This window comes from Ovis aries, chromosome 1 (genome assembly GCF_016772045.2).
Source record: "Ovis aries strain OAR_USU_Benz2616 breed Rambouillet chromosome 1, ARS-UI_Ramb_v3.0, whole genome shotgun sequence".
Lineage (NCBI taxonomy): Eukaryota > Metazoa > Chordata > Mammalia > Artiodactyla > Bovidae > Ovis > Ovis aries.
The window spans coordinates 185,868,369-185,887,963 of NC_056054.1; the positions used below are offsets into that span (position 1 = coordinate 185,868,369).

At 38.6% G+C, this 19,595-nt stretch overlaps 1 protein-coding gene across 2 annotated transcripts in view; it reads right to left on the reverse strand.

Moving 5' to 3' along the window:
* GPR156 (G protein-coupled receptor 156) overlaps positions 1 to 19,595 on the reverse strand; it is a 109,886-nt gene that overhangs the window by 74,377 nt on the left and 15,914 nt on the right. The window contains exons 2-4 of one of the 2 annotated variants that reach the window (XM_042231900.2): positions 10,758 to 10,841; positions 9,141 to 9,593; positions 8,795 to 8,931 (exon numbers count right to left, since the gene is read on the reverse strand). In XM_042231900.2, coding sequence (XP_042087834.1) covers positions 8,795 to 8,931; positions 9,141 to 9,236 — 233 coding nt within the window. In that variant the 5' untranslated portion in view covers positions 9,237 to 9,593; positions 10,758 to 10,841. The remainder of the gene's footprint in view (positions 1 to 8,794; positions 8,932 to 9,140; positions 9,594 to 10,757; positions 10,842 to 19,595) is intronic. The other variant, XM_027980271.3, reaches the window with a different exon arrangement.

The window sequence follows — 19,595 nt, forward strand, 5'->3', positions numbered from 1 at the left end:
CATATAGTTGTTCATAATGGTTTCTTATAATCCTTTATATTTCTGCATTGTCTGTTGTAACCTCTCCTTTTTCATTTCTAATTTTGTTGATTTGATTCTTCTCTCTATTTCTTAATGAATCTGGCTAAAAGCTTGTCAATTTTGTTTATCTTTTCAAAGAAACAGCTTTTAGTTTTATTAATCTTAATATTGTTTCTGTCTTTTCTTTTTCATTTATTTCTGCTTGGATCTTTATGATTTCTTTCCTTCTACTAATTTTGGGGGGTTTTTGTTCATCTTTTTCCAGTTGTTTCAGGTGTAAAGTTGGGTTGTCTATCTGATGTTTTTCTTGTTTTCTTGAGGTAGGATTGTTTCGGTATAAACTTCCCTCTTAGAACTGCTTTTGCTACATCCCACAGGTTTTGAGTTGTCATGTTTTCATTGTCACTTTTTTCTAGAATTTTTTTTATTTCCCTATTGATTTCTTCAGTAACCTGTTGGTTATTTAGGAATGTGTTGCTTAATCTCCATGTGTTTATGTTTCTTATAGTTTTTTCTTATAATTGATATCTAGTTTCATAGTGTTGTGGTTGGACAAGATGTTTGATACAACTACAATTTTCTTAAATTTACTGAGGTTTGATTCATGACCCAAGATGTGGTCTATCCTGGAGAATGTTCCATGAGCACTTAAGAACATGTATTCTTCTGCATTTGGATGGAATGTCCTGAGGATATCAATGAGAACCATCTCATCTAATGTATCATTTAAAACTTGTGTTTCCTTATTCATTTTCTGTTTTGATGATCTGTCCATTGGTGTGAGTGCGGTGTTAAAGTCTCCTACTATTATTGTGTTACTATCAATTTCTCCTTTAACGTCTGTTAGTATTTGTCTTATGTACTGAGGTGCTCCTATGTTGGGTGCATAGATATTTACAACTGCTATGTCTTCCTCTTGGATTGATCCATTGATCATTATGTAGTGTCCTTCCTTACCTCTTGTAATCTTCATAATTTTAAGGTCTATTTTGTCTGATATGAGGATTGCTACTCCAGCTTTCTTTTGCTTCCCATTTGCATGGAATATATTTTTCCATCCTTTCGCTTTCAGTCTATATGTGTCTTTAGGTCTGAAGTGGGTTTCCTGTAGACAACATATATATGGGTCTTGTTTTTGCATCCATTCAGCCAGTCTGTCTTTTGGTTGGGGCATTTAATCCATTTACATTTAAAGTAATTATTGATATATATGTTCCTATTGCCATTTTGTTAATTGTTTGGGATTGATTTTGTAGATCTTTTTTTCTTCTCTTGTATTTCTTGACTATATAAGTCCCTTTAACATTTACTGTAAAGCTGGTTTGGTGGTACTGAATTCTCTTAACTTTTGCTTGTCTGAAAAGCTTTTTATTTCTTCATCAATTCTGAATAAGATCCTTGCCTAATTTGGTTAGTCTTTTAAAATTTTAACCATTCTAATAGGTGTGTGACAGTATTTCATTTGCTTTTAATTTGCATTTCCCTTATGACTCTCTCATCACGTGTTTATTTGCCATCCATATATCTTCAGTGAAGTGTCTATTCAAACCTTTCACTCTGTTGTTGTTGTTGTTGGATTATTTCTTTTATTATCAATTTTTTAGCATTATTTATATATTCTGGATATAAGTTCTTTATCAGATACATGACTTGCAGATATCTTCTTCTAGTATGTGGCAGTCTTTTTAATTTTCTTAAGATTCTCTTTAGAAGAGAAGATGCTTCTAATTTTGATGAAGTCCAATTCATCAATGTTTTCTTTATGGATTTTACCTTTATTGTTGCATCTAATAAATCTTTGATTATTCCAAGGTCACAAAATGGTTTTCCTATGCTTTCTTTGTGAAGTTTATATTTTATAGGTAGGTTTATGATCCATTTTGAGTTAATTTCTGAATAGGTGCAAGATGGAGATTAAAGTTCATTTCTGCATATGGGTATATAATTGCTCTAGCACCATTTGTTGAAAAGATTGACTGTCCCTTTTCCACTGAATTGTCTTTGCATCTTTATTGAAAAGCAGTTTCCCATATATGCATAGGTTTATTTCTGGATTCTATCTGCTCTATTGATGTATATATCTATATTTCTGTAACAGTTAGTAATTAAGTAACTTACTGAATGTATGCATGCATGCTCAGTGTTGTATGACTCTTTGCAACTCCTTGGACCCACAGGCTCTTCTGTCATGGGATTTCCCAGGCAAGAATACTGGAGTGAGTTGCCATTTCCTTCTCTAGGGGATCTTCTGAACCCAGGGATTGAATTGTGTCTCCTTCATTGGCAGGTGGATTCTTTACCACTGAACCACCAGGGAAGCCCTCCTTTTTAAATTAGGTGGCATTTATTTCTTTTCATACTCCACTGGGTAGAAGAGAAATGATGAGAGCAGACATCTTGTTTCTGGTTGCAATGGCAAGCATTCAGCCTTTTACCATTAAAAATGGTGTTAGCTATTGGTTTTCATAGAGTCATTGATTAGGTTGAGAGCATCCTTTTCTATTTTAGATTGTTGAGACTTTATCAGGAACGTATGTTGAATCTTGTCAAATACTCTTTCTATGCCTATTGAGATGATCATATGGTTTTTTCAGTTGGTAAATATAGCGTATTATACTAACTGATCTTTGGATATAAAAAACAACTTTGCATTCCTGGAATAAACTTCACTTTGTCATGATGAATTATTCTTTTGATATTGGTTGTACTCAATTTAGGCAGAGGAAACAGAGATCAAATTGCCTTTTCTAAAGCCAACTTGAATATCTGGAAGTTCTTGGTTCAGGTACTGTTAAAGCCATGCTTGGAGAATTCTGAGCATTATTTTGCTAGCGTGTGAGATGAGTGTAACTGTGTGGTAGTATGAACACTCTTTGGCATTCCTTTCTTTGGGATTGGAATGAAATGTGACCTTTTCCAGTCCTGTGGCCACTGCTGAGTTTTCCAACTTTGCTGGCATATTGAATGCAGCACTTTAACAGCATCATCTTTTAAGATTTGAAATAGTGCAACTGGACTTGACTTACCTGGTGGCTCAGCTGGTAAAGAATATGCCTGCAATGTGGGAGACCTGGGTTTGATCCCTGAGTGGGGTAGAGCCCCTGGAGAAAGGAACAGCTACCCACTCTAGTATTCTGGCCTGGAGAATTCCATGGACTGTATATGTATAGTCCATGGGGTTGTAAAGAGTCAGACACGATGGGGCAACTTTCACTTTTAACTGGAATTCCATTACCTCCACTAGCTTTGTTAGTAGTGATGCTTCCTAAGGCCCACATGACTTCATATTCCAGGAGGTCTGGCTCTAGGTGAGTGATCACACTATCATGGTTATCTGGGTCATGAGGATATTTTTTGTATAGTTCTTCTGTGTATTCTTGCCACCTCTTCTTAATATCTTCTGCTTCTCTTAGGTCCATACCGTTTCTGTCCATTATTGTGCCCACCTTCACATAAAGTGTTCCCTTGGTATCTCTAATTTTCTTGAGGAGATCTCTAGCTGAATTTAGAAAAGGCAGAGGAACCAGAGATCAAATTGCCAACATCCATTGGATCATCAAAAAAGTAAGAGTTTCAGAAAAACATCTACTTCTGCTTTATTGATTACACCAAAGCCTTTGACTGTGTGGATCACAATAAACTATGGAAAATTCTGAAAGAGATGGGAATACCAGATCACCTGACCTGCCTCCTGAGAAATCTGTATGCAGGTCAAGAAGCAACAGTTAGAACTAGACATGGAACAATGGATAGCTTCCAAATTGGGAAATATGTCAAGGCTGTATATTGTCACCTTGTTTATTTAACTTATATGCAGTGTACATCATGCGAAATGCCAGGCTGGATGAAGCACAAGCAGGAATCAAGATTGCAAGGAGAAATATCAATAACCTCATATATGCAGATGATACCACCCTTATGGCAGAAAGCGAAGAGGAATTGAAGAGCCTCTTGATGAAAGTGAAAGAGGAGAGTGAAACAGTTGGCTTAAAGCTCAACATTCAGAAAACTAAAATCATGGTATCTGGTCCCATCACTTCATGGCAAACTGAACAGGAAACAGTGACAGATTTTACTTTTTGGGGCTCCTAAATCACTGCAGATGGTGACTGCAGCAATGAAATTAAAAGATGCTTGCTCCTTGGAAGAAAAGCTATGACAAACCTAGACAGCATATTAAAAAGCAGAGACATTACTTTACCAACAAAGGTCCATCTAGTCAAAGCTATGGTTTCTCCTGTAGTCACGCATGGATGTGAGAGTTGGACCGTATAGAAGGCTGAGCCAAAGAATTGATGCTTTTGAACTGTGGTGTTGGAGGAGACTCTTGAGAGTCCCTTGGACTGGAAGGAGATCCAACCAGTTAATCCTAAAAGAAATCAGTCCTGAATATTCATTGCAAGGACTGATGCTGAAGCTGAAGCTCCAATACTTCAGCCACCTGATGCGAAGAACTGACTCATTTGAAAAGACCCTGATGCTGGGAAAGATTGAAGGCAGGAGAAGAGAGGATGAGACGGTTGGATGGCATCACGGATTCGATGGACATGAGTCTGAGAAAGCTCTGCAAGTTGGTGATAGACAGGGAAGCCTGGCATGCTGCAGTCCATGGGGTCACAAAGAGTCGGACAGGACTGAGCGACTGAACTGAACTGAACTCAATTTGTTAAAATTGTGTTTAGAATTTTGGATCTGTGTTCATTAGCCTATGATTTTTCTCTTCTAATGTCTGTTAGATTTAGATATCAGGGTAATGCTTTCTTCATTAGAATGAATTAGGAAATTCTCCTTTATTTTCAGTTTCTTAGAAAAATTTTGTAAAATTGGTAATATTTTTGCAATAAGGGCACAGTTTAGCAGGATGCCTCTGGCTCAGAGTCTCTCACAAGTATACCTCTTGGTGAGCCATGGCTGTAGTCCTCCAAGGGGAAAATCTGCTTCCAAGCTTATTCACATTGTCCTTAGCAGACCTCAGATGATCTATTTTCAAGCTCATTGACATGCCTGTTAATAATCCTCAAGTCCTTGCTGACTACAGACTAGAAACATTAGTTCCTAGCCATGTAGGCCTCTCCACAGGACAGCTCACAAAATGGAAGGTGTATTTCCTCAGAGTGTAAGAGAAAGAGTGAAAGGGATCCCATACCCTTTTTGTAACCTTATTCCAAGTGATTAATAAGCAAATAAACAAGTCCAGCCCACACACAAGGAGAAGGGATTTCACAAGAGTGTGACAACTAGGAGGTAGGCCTTATCAGAGAACATTTTAGAGTCTGCCTACCATAGTTGTTCATGACAGTAACTTATCCTTCTAATATGTATAGAATCTTTAGTGATGATAGCTCTCTCTCCTTACTTAGGTAATTAATCTTTTTTTCCTGACCTAGAAGTTGGTCAATCTTATTGATCTTCATAAAGAGCTTTTGGTTTCACTATTTTTTCTGTTTTTTCTTTTATAAATTTCCACTCTAATCTTTATTATTCCTTTCCTGTGCTTATTTTGGGACTCATTCACCCTTTTTTTCTGTTCTGTAAGATGGATCTTTCTTCTTATAACATGGAGTTTACTGCTCTAATTTCCCCTAAAGTATTACTTTAATGGCATCCAACAAGTTTTGACATGTTGTGTTTTCACTTTCATTCAGTTGAAAATACTTTCTAGTTTCCTTTTTGATTTTGTCTTTGATCATGGGTTATTTTAAAGTGCTAACAAAAGAGCTGGACATGACTTAGCATTTAAACAACATTTAGTTTCCAAATATTTCAGAATATTCCAGAGATTTCTCTGTTATGGATTTCTAGTTTAATTCCATTGTGGGTCAGAGAACACACTCTTTATGATTTGAATCTTTTTAAATTTAATAAGACCTTTTCTATGGCCCAGAAGATGATTTATCTTGGTAAATGTTCCATGTGTACTTGAAAAGAATGTGTATTCTGCTGCTGTTGGGTGTAGGATTATACAAATGTCAATTAGGTCCAGCTGGTGGATGGGATTGTTCAAGTCTTCTATATCTTTACTGATTTTCTTTTGTAGACTACATTTAAAAATGTTATAAAAATGCAATATCAGTGACAGAATTTGAACATTACTAAACTATTTTTATTTTATTAAAATGTTTTTCTTACTCTGGCACACACAGAATCACAGGCAGAAATTTAGAGGCCACAGAAATGGAATGAAATGAGACATCTAACTGTGATGCTGCACCTCTGAACAAATTTTGCTATTTAAGAAAGTGCTCTTGAAACTGGGTTATTTTATCTTTCCCTGTCTGACCTTGTAAGCTACTTAATTGAGAAATGTGTTTTTATTCACAATGTCTCTTAATATTTTATTCTTTATGCCAAGTCATGCGCCTGCTGCAGGCAAGACAGGCAACAAAACCTTCAACAGAATGAAAGAAATATTGGTGCTTCTAGCATAACACTGTTTATAAGTGTTCCTATTTTAACAGGACATATAAATGCTTCTAAAAAAACCTTGCATTCCACAAAATTGTGTATAAAAATAATGGGTTATGGGGAAAACAGTATGGGACCATAACATTTGAAACATTTAACTTTGTAACCAGAATACTAATAAAATAATAATTATCTCAATTAAAATGTTAGTACTCAGTAGATGTCCACTACCACTTGTACCCAGGATCACAGTTGATTTTTATAGCCTTAAATCTGCAAGAGATAGGTCCTTAAGGGCATTTACCTTCAATAGATACCATTGTCATCAAAATCTAATTTGAATCTATGTTCTCTTCAACAGCACATTGTTTTTAAAAACAAGAGAAATGTCTTTTCCATGTCTTCATCTGCTCCCACAACTTCATCAGATAGGGTCACATTGTAAGGTAGAATACCAGTTCTTGAAGTCATTAAACCAGCCACTTCTTGCACTGCCACAGTATTCTTAACTTAAGGCTTCCTTCTTTAACTTAAGAAAAATTAGCCCTCAGTGCTTTAAACTATTGATTTGCTGGGGGAAAAAATTATATATGAACCAATGATGTTATTTTCTTATTTGCCAACTGGGCACTAATTTGCATTACAGAAATATGTTACAGCTGAAAACAGGATACTCCACAGTTTTCTAACCTTGAAATGTGTGATTTTCCTAGTCATTTTCTTGGCAGCAGACACTGCAGGGATTTAAATCTCCTTCCTTCCAGGACGACTGAAAGCATATTCTGTTGTTGTTTAGTCTCTCAGTTGTGTCTGACTCTTTTGCAACCCCATGGATTATATGCTACTAGTTTCCTCTGTCCATGGAATCTCCCAGGCAAGAAAACTGGAGTGTGTTGCCATTTCCTTCTTCAGGGGATCTTCTTGACCCAAGGATTGAACCCATGTCTCCTGTACTGACAGACAGATTCTTAACCACTGAGCCATCAGGGAAGCAAAAGCATATATACTGAGCATTTATTATGTTCCTGTTTGTTCTAAGTACTGGAGACAGTGGTGAACGGGACAGAGAAGGTTCCTGTGTTTGTGGACTTTACATTCTGGTGGGTGATACAGACAATAAACAGGTAAATAGACAAATATGGTAATGTCAGAGAGCGCGACTTGCTATGAAGAAAATAAATGAGTGATAGGATATGGCAATGAGGTGTAGAGGCTGGGTGGCCATTCTATAAAGAGGTAACCTTAGATAGGATGATCAGGGAAGTCTTCTCTGAAGAGATGACATTTAAGCCAAGACCTATCAGATGAGAAGGAACTAGTCATGGGAAGATTTGGAGAAGACTCTCAGGCAGTGGGAACAGTAAAGGGACAGTAAGTCAAAGGCCTTAAGATGAGAGCAAGCTTAGAGTACTGTACCTAAGGAATAGAGTGAAGAGTGGCTGGGGAAGCTTCAGGGGTACCCCCTGGGCTGAGTGCCATGCTTCATGGCCAGGCTGAGGTTGACTCAGCAGATCAAGCCACTTCTGCCTAACAGTTTCACATCCTCCATGCCTCAGATAGCCAGAGGCACCCCAAATGCCTAGAGACAAATCCAACTAAACGACCCTCATCTGAGTGCCAAGCCTAGCAATGGAGCAAAACACACTGATTACCACAAAATGTCAGGCTGGTATGGAGCCAGATGAGTTTGGCATCTCCGAGGGAGTTGCTGAAATTTGACAACAGGATCCAACCAGAAATGTCCTGTGGGCCAGGAAGAGAGGGCTGGAGCAAGGCTTCTCATGAGGCAGCCTGGGACAGCAGAAAATGGGAGAGATGGGGTTGGTCCTGAGGGAACGACTGGTTGGCAGTGAATGAAAGACTCTTCAAGTCCCTTTTGTCAGTCTTGAGTGCCATACACACTTACCTGGATGAACCAGTGACTTTCCAACTAGTCACAATTGTCTAGCAGAATATCCAGGAGTGGAGCTTCACTATTTTTGCAGAATCTTAGCTTACCCAGACTGGTTCCAATTCTGCTGCCATAAACTTTAATGTTGCTTTGGAATATTTCTCTACATGATCTCTGTATTTAATACAAATACATCTTCAAAGGATCTCACCTTCCTTCATGAAGAGAAACTCTTCATTTGCTTTTTTGGATATTGTAGTTAGCACAATACTGGGAAGATCTTTCATCTTCTCAAGATGGATCTGTACTGCAAGGCCAGGCCTCCATCAGGGGGAGCGTCTCACATAGTTTAATGCCACAGTAGGACACAAGCTTTTCTGACACCAGCCAGCAGTTCATGGTGCCAAAATGACACCAACACTCTGGGCTTTATGTTTCAGGTGATGAAAGATGAGAAAATAGGCATGGGCTGCTTACCTGTTCTTCCTGCAGCGAATTGTGAAGCCAAGAAAGAAGGCGATGAGGAGAAGTCCACAGCTTAGGAAAGTCCAAACAATACCCAAGAGGGCAGGAGATAATGAAGAAATGGTCTTACTGCTGTGGTGGGAAGAGGTCTGAGAACAGAATGAAGAGAAGCTGTTAGAAATGAAGCTCTTCTATAGATCAAACATGAACTGCCCCCATCACCGCCAGAGTTGGGACACAGGTGTCCTGCATAAACATTTACCCCTCCCCCCTCCACCACCACTATCATTAACAACAATAACAACAACAACATGTATACCTAAGCAGCAGCCCTGACACCCCATGGCTGCTCACTTACAATTGTAGTTCTGCAGAGATCATGAAGGGGTCTACGTTCCAGCTCCTGACCAGAAAAACCGTCACACAATTCAGAGCAGTTTATTTCAGGCTCCATGTCATCATATGCCCCTCTTGGTATGTGCCTATTCGCAGTCTTGGTTACCCACTGGTAGGTAACCAGCAGATCTTTGACTAAAACACAACAGCAACTCAGATCTTTCCTTCAGAGGTGCCATTCCGGGGCTGGATCCTGGGTCAGAATCTGGGATGAACAACCCATTCAGGTGGAAGTGGAGAGTTATTTCACTAGGCTCCTACATCAGACACCTTCCAGGCTCTCCTGGTCCCCGGCTGCCAATGCAGACCACATGAGTGAAGAGTGGACATCTTAGCAACAATTAGGTCACACAAAGCGATGATTTTAGCTTGCCACCAGATGGCAGTCACTGCTCCAAGTACTCTCACACAGGTCCTGAAGGAGAGGAAAGCAATTAAACCTGTTAATAAATAAATGTTTTATTTATATACATATAATTTACTCAAATAAACACAAACACATACATATATGTAAATGGATTATTACAGAGGTTTTAAAATATTTTATACATTTAACTATAATAGCTATATTTTTATTAGATATAGTTATATATAATACATTCTTATATATAACAAAGGTTTAGGCGAGTGAGCGAGTAAAAGTCACTCAGCTCTGTCTGACTCTGCAACCCCATGGACTGTAGCCTACCAGGCTCCTCTGTCCATGGAATTTCCCAGGCAAGAACAATGGAGTGGGTGGCCATCCCCTTCTCCAGGGAATCTTCCTGATCCAGGGATTGAACCTGGGTCTCCTGCCTTGCAGGCAGATTCTTTACCGTCTGAGCCACCAGGGAAGCATATTTTTATTATACATAATTATACATAATACATTCTTATATACAACAAAAGTTTAAAATAAAATATATATTTAAATAAATATATTTCAAAACCTCTTTAATAAACAATACTTTTAAAACAAAGATAAAGCACATCTAACAATTTATGGATATAAAGCTCTACAGTCCCTCTTCAGATCCTTTCACGGTCCAGCACTACAAAAATTTTAGTTTACATATGTGAGCACATCTTCCTTTTTTTCCCTACTAGGAACACCCCCTGGCCTTCCAAGATCTTTCTAAGCACCTCAGGGATTAAGCTCTGTCTGGTCCTGGCTGATAGTGGGTTCAGGTGCCCCACAGTGTCTGCACACATTGTCTGTTGGTTGGTCCTGTGATGATCTATTCGCTCAGCGAATGGAGGAACATTCTATGTCTAGTCAGATGAAATCTCGGAAGGATATGCAAACACTTTATCGAGTTTTTTACTCATTTGTTTTTAAAACTGTCAGACTACTAGAAAGGTTACTCAAGTAGTAGGGAGAGAAATTGAGGGTTCTAAAAATTCCCACAGAGTGAGCGAGTAACCATCTTTTCTCAGAAGATGACTACAATATGAACACTGTGATCTAAAAAGAAGCTCTACCTAGCAGAACAAAAGTAGAAATGCAGAGAGGTTCAAATTAATCCCAGCAGAAAAGGCAAACATGTCCCCAATTCTTTAAAGCACCTATCTCTTAAGAAAAACAGATTTGAAATTTTACCAGTGGGAATTTTAAAGAGGATGCCACTTCTGGTTTGTGTTTCTGGGACAGCTTAGCACATTTTTCTTTTACTATGGAGGAAAACTGGAAGAGGAAAAAATATCAATTATTTCAATAGCCACTGAGTATAGGACTTGTGTTTAAGGCAGAATAATAGTGACAGGTGTAGAATGCCATCTTTGGATTCTGCATACTTAGACATGAACAATATAGCACCAGGTGCTGCCCATATATTGGCCTCTCATATATTCCTGAATTATTTACCAGGCTCATTACAATGAAGTCCCAAGAGAACTAAAAGCCACTACCTCCTGTCAAGACATTTAAATTCTTGTGCAGACTGGTCAGATTACTGAATGGAAAATTAAGAAGTATAAAAACATGACTGCTGCTGCTGCTGCTGCTGCTGCTGCTGCTGCTGCTGCTGCTGCTGCTAAGTCACCTCAGTTGTGTCCGACTGTGCGACCCCATAGACGGCAGCCCACCAGGCTCCCCGGTCCCTGGGATTCTCCAGGCAAGAACACTGGAATGGGTTGCCATTTCCTTCTCCAAAAACATGACTATTTGCATCTTAATTTAGTTGAAATTCTAACCATTGAAAAGATAATTTTTTTTTTCTTAAAAGCTAGACATCCCCTACTATGTCTTCTAGCATAGAGCAATATTAGAAGCCACAGGAAAGACTATACTGCATGATGGATTGAAAGACATTTTTCCTATATCACCCTTTTAATCATACTTGCAAATAAGTACACTTATATTTGAACCATTATTAAGTCCTTGTTTGTGTATCCTTATATAGATGTGTGTTTATACATAAAACCTCATTTTGCTCTCGCAACTGTGTCATGTGAAGTAAACAAGACCTTTCCTCATTTTCACAAAAGGAAACTTAAGAGCAGAAAAGTGGAGAAACTTGCTCCAAATCTGCAGAGATAGGACTCAAATCCTGGTGTTTACAGTGCAAGGTCAGTGTCTTCCTGGTATACACCCTGCATGGGGCAGACATCCTGGACTGAGCTCACCCGAGAGGACACCAATGTCCTATTAAGTTTCTTCATGTTTAGTTCCTAGAGTTTCATATCTATGGGTTCTCTGGAGTGTGGCGTACAGTAGCACGTGTATACCAGTGACTCTCAACTAGTACAATTTGGCACCTCCAGAGGACATCTGGCAGATGTGGTTGTCAAAACAGAGGAGGGCGCTAGTAGGTAGAAGCCAAGGATGGTCAACACTGTGGCTCTCAGAAGGAATAACAACCTTAAGCCCAAATCATCCTTGGGAGCTTTTGTGAACATGACGGAATTGTCCATTTGAACAGATTTCTGAGTACATTCTAGAGGTCACGTGTGGACAGACTAACACAATGGTATGGAAATTTGAGTGCTAGGCCCCCCTACAGTCAATGGCTATCCAGTGTTGGAGCTTTATAAACCATGACACTAGGCTCCACCATGGGGCCGGCTTTCAATTTCAATATTAGCATACACTCACAAAGATTCACACATGAGGAGCTGGTAAAAGAGTGAATGGCTTAGTCACTGAAAGAAGAGAGTTGAATGATTTCAAAAATGGATTGAGTGATTGGGAAAGTGGGTGGGAAGTGGTGTGTCAGAGGGGATAACAGTAAGGCATCCGACCATAAAACAGATAAAGAATCCAAGGCACAAAGAGAAAGGTATGCCAGGCTCCTCCAAGAACACCCGCCTCCCCTGCCTCTCCCACTAAGTCTATAGAGGTAAACTGTCTCGTTCACAGATGGTAGCAGATCTAAGACCATGGCAGGACTTTCAGTTTACTTGACAGAATGTAGAATCCTGCCCAGTCATTAGGAAAACAGACACTGCATCAGCTATGCTGCTCCCAAGAGCAAGACAGTCCTTTATAGGTTTACAACTCTCACGCCCCCCACATGTGTGTGTATTAGTCACTCAGATGTGCCCAACTCTTTGAGACCCCATGGACTGTAGCCCACCAGGCTCCTCTGTCCATGGGATTCTCCAGGCAGGAATACTGAAGTGGGTTGCCATTTCCTTCTCCACAACAGCCCCCATATCTTTCCACAAAAATCTGCCCTATCCTTTTACACATTATTTCTGGCTATTGAAAAAGTAGTTCTACAATTACTGTCCTTTAAAAAGTTGTTTTAAAGTTGGTAGAACTTCTGCTTCTATTCATGAAGCATTAACTGCTATTGGAATTGCCTTCCTGCTATAACTAACTCAAAAACCAGACAAAATATCCAAAAAGCTCTTTTCAGATACTAGATAACAGATTTCACAGGACTTTGGAAAACAAATGAGGTGAACCTACAATTGACTGACAGAAAATGAAATATAAACAAACATTATCCCAATGACTATAACTGACCCCAAGTTACTGCCTGAAGGAAGTTTGCAGGCCATGGCACAAGACAGGAAACTCAAAGAGAGCCTAGAAGTCTTGCTAAGGTAAGGAGAATAGACTGGAGTTAGGGACATCAAGGCAAACAAATTTGTGAGGCAGAGTAATAAAGAAGAGGGCGATACCAAGAAAGAGAGTGTTTTGGAAATCTGCTGGGGACCCTCTCGGTCTTTTTCTGAGTATTGATCTAGGCAAAAGTGAGAGGAAACTATCTGAAGTGAAAGAAATAACCACCCATAGACAGTAGCTGAACAATTCTTGGAGTTCACACATGGTTGAAAATGCTTTGTGTTCCCACCAACCAGAGTGGACAGATCTCATGATATACAGGATATTAGATAAAATTCTCAGAAAAAAATGGAGCGAATAAACCCTAGACTAGAAACTACTTTAGACCTTCCCTTATAATGTTTAAAAGTAAGTCTTAAAAAGGATCAAATTTATCTGCAAAAAACTTAACTGCAATCTAGAACAAAACCCAATGCTCATTAAAGGACTACAACAAGATCCAGCACTCAATAGCATAAAATTCAAAATGTCCACATCATCAGTAAAAAATTACCAGACATGCAAAGAAGCGAAAAAAAAAAAAAAGACCTATATAGTACATTTTTAAAAGTTCAATAAAAACATACAGGAATAATAGAAATTATATAATTGGCACACAAGGACCTTAAAGCAACTATTATAAATATGCTCCATTGTCCTTAAATATCTTCTAAATTCTATGTATGTATGTATTATATCCACTGATTACTGTTTGATTCCCCTATTGTAATATAAATTCTTTAAAGGTCGGGATTTTTGTTTGTTTGTTTGTTTGTTCACCAGTGTATTCAGGAGCCTAGAATGGTGTCAGTCATATTGTTAGTACTTTTAAAAGATTTATTAAGTGAATGGATATTGGAAGCAGTGGAGTTTTAGAGGAAAAGGGAATGTGTAACCATGAAGTTCAGCATTTATGTATTCATCATCCCCTTATACATTAATATGGCCCTGGACACATTTATAGTTCAGCTTTATTGTTGGTAATGCAGATATCAACTGAACTGTCAATGAGAATATGAACCAAGGCAGTTGTTTTTGAAACAGATCTGGGCAAGAGTGTTTGGGAATGCCAGAGGAGGAGTTCAGCAATTTAAATGAGAATATCAGGTTTGACTACATAAACCTAAAAAAATTAAAGTCTAATTCTATTGTGAAAATTATGAGAGCTTTCCATGTTAACCTCCCTCTTGTTATTGCAGGGAATGAGTGGTTTTAATGATTAAAGAATGGTTCTATGCAGAGTCATCCAATAATGATCAGTTAGGCAAACTAAATTTGGGGAGGATATGCATCTTCCATTCTCTTCTGCAATTTCCATATTTTAGGTAACTGTCTTAGAGTACTGAGCGCTCTCTGTTTAGGCCCATCTCTATCATCTATTTTTTTGAATGTTGCATTTTAAGCCAGCTTTTTCGCTCTCCTCTTTCTGCCATTAGAGTGGTATCATCTGCATAACTGGGGTTGTTAATATTTCTTTCCATAATCTTGATTCCAGCCTGTGATTCCTTGAAAGAAAAGCTATGATAAACCTAGACAGCAGATTAAAAAGCAGAGACATCACTTTGCTAACAAAGGTCCATCTAGTCAAAACTATGGCTTTTCCAGTAGTCGTGTACAGATGTGAGAGCCAAATCATATAGAAGGCTGAGCACCAAACAATCGATGCTTTTGAATTGTGGTGTTGGAGAAAACTCTTGAGAGTCCCTTGGACTGCAAGGAGATCAAAGCAGTTAATTCTAAAAGAATTCAACTCTAAATATTCATTGGAAGGACTGATGCTGACTTGAAGCTCCAGTACTTTGGCAACCTGATGCAAAGAGATGACTCATTGGAAAAGACCCTAATGCTGGGAAAGATTGAGGGCAGGAGGAGTAGGGGACGACAGAGGATGAGATGGTTGGACGGCATCACCAACTCAATGGACAGGAGTTTTTGAGCAAACTGTGGGAAATAGTAAAGGACAGGGAAGCATGGCATGCTGCAATCCGTGGGGTCACAAAGACTCACACATGACTTAGCGACTCAACAAAAACAACGACCACCTATAGAAGCTTCCCATGTACATACTCACCTAAACCTTCCCTCTTTGATCTAATTCCATTAAATGTTATAGCACAGTGATTCTTGAGTATTTTCCTTTGTTGCTCTGGTGTGAAGTTATATTTAAAATTATTCTTTAATTGATAGTTTTGAAACTCAGAAAAGTACATGGAAGAAAATAATAAGCATCCAAAATTACACATTAATACCTTGGTATTCATTCCAATCTACCTGTCTCATTCTAGTACCCCCTCGCCTGAGAAAATCACCCTACTGCTTTTCTACAGATAATACTTGCTTTATAAAAATGAATAATAGCTCAATTCTTTAAAAAGAATGAGTAAATTCCTATATACTATGATTTCCAAATCACATTGTTTAAAAAAAGGAAGATGCAACAAAATGTATATAGTATGCTGCTTTTTATGTAAGAAACGAGATGAAACTCATTTAGGTCATTGGCTCATTTTCAAAAAGAAACAATGGAAAAAATAAAAGGATTACCAGCATTACCTATAAGAGAAGGAAAAGAACAACAAGGAGAAGACAGAGAGGCAAAATAGATCTCTCGATATTTATAGCTTTGACTCTGAAACCATATAAATAGTTTACTTAATTTAAAAACAAAATTACAAAAAGAAAATTGATGTCTAAACTTAGGAAACAAACTGAAACAAATTAACCTAACTATCAACAAGTTGATGATATAACCACATAAAGAAGAGTTAATTTGAAAGTGTGAAGTTGCTCAGTCATGTCCAACTCTCTGTGACATCATGGACTGTAGCTGCCATGCTCCTCTGTCCCTGGAATTCTTCAGGCAAGAATACTGTAGTGGGTAGCCATTTCCTTCTGCAGGAGATCTTCCCAACCCAGGGATCGAACATAGGTATCCTGCGTTGCAGGCAGATTCTTTATCATCTGAGCCACCAGGGGAGCCCAGAATTAATTTAAAGAAGAGTATTTTGATTATACATCAAAGGATAAAAAATAACCACAAAGAAATCTTAAACAACATGAAGTGGGTATTGGATATTGTTCCTATTTTATAGAGATGGATATACATACATATACATATAGACACATCTATCTACTAGATAAAGCAAATAAGTAATCATGTTCATGTCACCGGGAACTAAGATTTTCAAAGTAACAGAAAAAAGATAAACATATAAAATAAGTAAAATCTTTCCATCTATTATTTAAATGGGAAATATAACTGTGGAATCAAAGTGTTCTTTTCCTAAAATATTCATATTTCCCAGTTTGTCAACCAAAGTTCAGAAATAAGTACAATCTGTAATAATATGCCCTCCAAGTACCCAGACTGCAATCTCTCAAAACACTTTCAGTAAAAAGGCATCAGTTTTCTTTAGTGAAATTGCCAGTTTAAATTACAGAATTGGAAATATCTGAGATGAAACTGGGATATTTTGCCATGCTAGAAAATAAAAAATTATCACACTACAGAGACTACAGAATCATGTCAAATGGATGCAGGAGTCAACAGGTTTCATGTCAATGACAAGATAATTTAAGTATCAAAAATAAAAATCCACTAGGTCTTTGGAAAAGAGAATTCCAGAAAAACATCTGCTTCATTGACTATACTAAAGCCTTTGACTGTGTGGATCACAACAAACTGTGGAAAATTCTTAAAGTCATGGGAATACCAGCTCACCTTACCTGCCTTCTGAGAAATCTGTATGCAGGTCAAGAAGCAAGTTAGAATTGAACATGGAACAACAGACTGGTTCCAAATTGGGAAAGGAGTACGTCAAGGCTGTATATTGTCACCCTGTTTATTTAATTTATATGCAGAGTACATCATGCGAAAGGCAGGGCTGGATAAATCACAGGCTGGAATCAAGATTGCCAGGAGAATCACCAATAACCTCAGATATGCAAACAACATCACCCTTATTACAGAAAGCAAAGAGGAACTAAAGAGCCTCTTGATGACAGTGAAAGAGAAGAGGGAAAAAGCTGATTTAAAACTCAACATTCAAAAAAGTAAGATCATGATATCCGGTCCCATCATTTGATGACATATAGATGGGGAAACAATGGAAACCGTGACAGACTTTATTTTCTTGGGCTTCAAAATCACTGCGGATGGTGACTGCAGCCATGAAATTAACAGATGCTTGCTCCTTGGGATAAAAAAGCTACAACAAACCTAGACAGTGTATAAAAAAGCACATACATTACTTTGCCAACAAAGGTCTGTTTAGTCAAAGCTATGGTTTTTCCAATGTCAGAGTTGGACCATAAAGAAGGCTGAGAGCCAAAGAATTGATGCTTTCAAACTGTAGAGTTGGAGAAGACTATTGAGAGTCCCTTGGTCTGCAAGGAGATCAACCAGTCAATCCTAAAGGAAATCAACCCTGAATATTCATTGGAAGGACGGATGCTGCAGCTCCAATACTTTGGCCACTTTTGGCTCTTTCAAAAGAGCTGACTCATTTGAAAAGACCCTGATGCTGGGAAAGATTGAAGGCAGGAGAAGGTGATGACAGAGGACGAGATGGTTGGATGGTATCACTGACTCAAATGGACATGAATTTGAGCAAGCTCTGGGAGATGGTGAAGGACAGGGGAGCCTGGCGTGCTGCAGTCCATGAGGTTGCAAAGAGTCAGACATGACTGAGCAACTGAACAGTAACAAAAAATAACTAATACAGTAAAACATATATGGTACATAGAAGGCACACAATAAATGATTATTGCATAAATGAATTTAGCATCATAGGTTTTAGTAAAATAATGTTGAAGGTGTGGTCGATGACATTGACTTGGTGGCTCCTCCATGAGGACAGATGGTTTAAATTTCTCTTTTTTTCAAATACCAGGAAAAGTTATCTTTTTCTGGAACATTTTAATGTCATGAATAGTATGTTTCTTTCTCTTTTGGCTGCCAGCATGCTTGGAATCAAATATGTGGTTCACTTACAGCAACTGTGCAGTGTTAGGCATTTCTGGCTCATTTTTATTATCCTATGACTAATTTCCTTTGGTCCAGATTTCATTACCTCTTCATTTTTCAACCCATTACATGCTTTATATTAAAAACAGGAGAAGGGACAACTGAAGTAACAGGGATGTTTCCACCCAATGTGAACAAATAGATACGTTATTTGAACTATCTCAGCCTCAGATTACCCACTAAGAAGAGGTAAGTCAGAACCACATGCAAATTAATAAAAAATGTATCTATTCAAATCACCACCAAGAGCACTGTTGTTGTTTAGTCAATATGTGGTTTACTCCCTAAGTAGTGACCTACTCTTTTGCAAATCCATGAACTATAGCCCCGCCAGGCTCCTCTGTCCATGGGATTTCCCAAGCAAGAATACTGGAGTGGGTTGCCATTCCCTACTCCAGAGGATCTTCCTGAACCAGGAATCAAACCCGTGAACCTGCACTGGCAGGTGGATCCTTTACCACTGAGCCTCCAGAGAAGCCCCAATAGTATTGTACTAGATATTCACTAACGTTCTTTCTGGCACTAACCTTCTGGCGCTAATATTGTCTGAAGTAGTACCTCCCTATTATCTATGTTAATGTAGGCAGCAGATACATGGATAATTATAAACAGCTGGGAATGCAAAATGCATTTTAGCTGTTTTTGACTGCACTGTATTGCATTCTGCTAGCAGATTTACAAACATGCTGAATATGGGTCACTTACATTAACAGTAAAATTCATTTCTAATTCCTGAACATACACTGCTCTTCATGAGGACAGGTACAAGCAGGGCAGAAGAGATTAAAGCTCTCCTAAAGATCACATGCCACACAGATCTACTACACAGAAGATGGCTCACTGTTGTAAATTCTAAGACAGCATGAACGTGAGATCAGGGTGGGAAAATATTCCATGTATGTGAACAGACGGTTGAGTCAGGGAAAGAAGGCTGGAGCTGGAAGCTATCTTAGATATAATAGAGTCTAATCTCTTCATTTCATAGGCCAGAAAAGTGCTTCATGGAGGTTGGGAGGTTCAGGATCACCTTGTAAGTATAGGAACAGAGCTCTGGTCTCCCAACTTCAGCACTTTTTCTATATTACTTTGAAAGTGAAAGTTGCTCATGTCTGACTCTACGACCTCATGGACTATATAGTCAATGGAATTCTCTAGACCAGAATACTGGAGTGGGTAGCCTTTCCCTTCTCCAGGGGATCTTCCCAACCCAGGGATCGAACCCAGGTCTCCCCACATTGCAGGTGGATTCTTTACCAACTGAGCCACAAGGGAAGCCCAAGAATACTGGAGTGGGTAGCCCATCCCTTCTCCAGTGGATCTTCCTGACCCAGGAATCGAACTGGGGTCTCCTGCATTGCAGG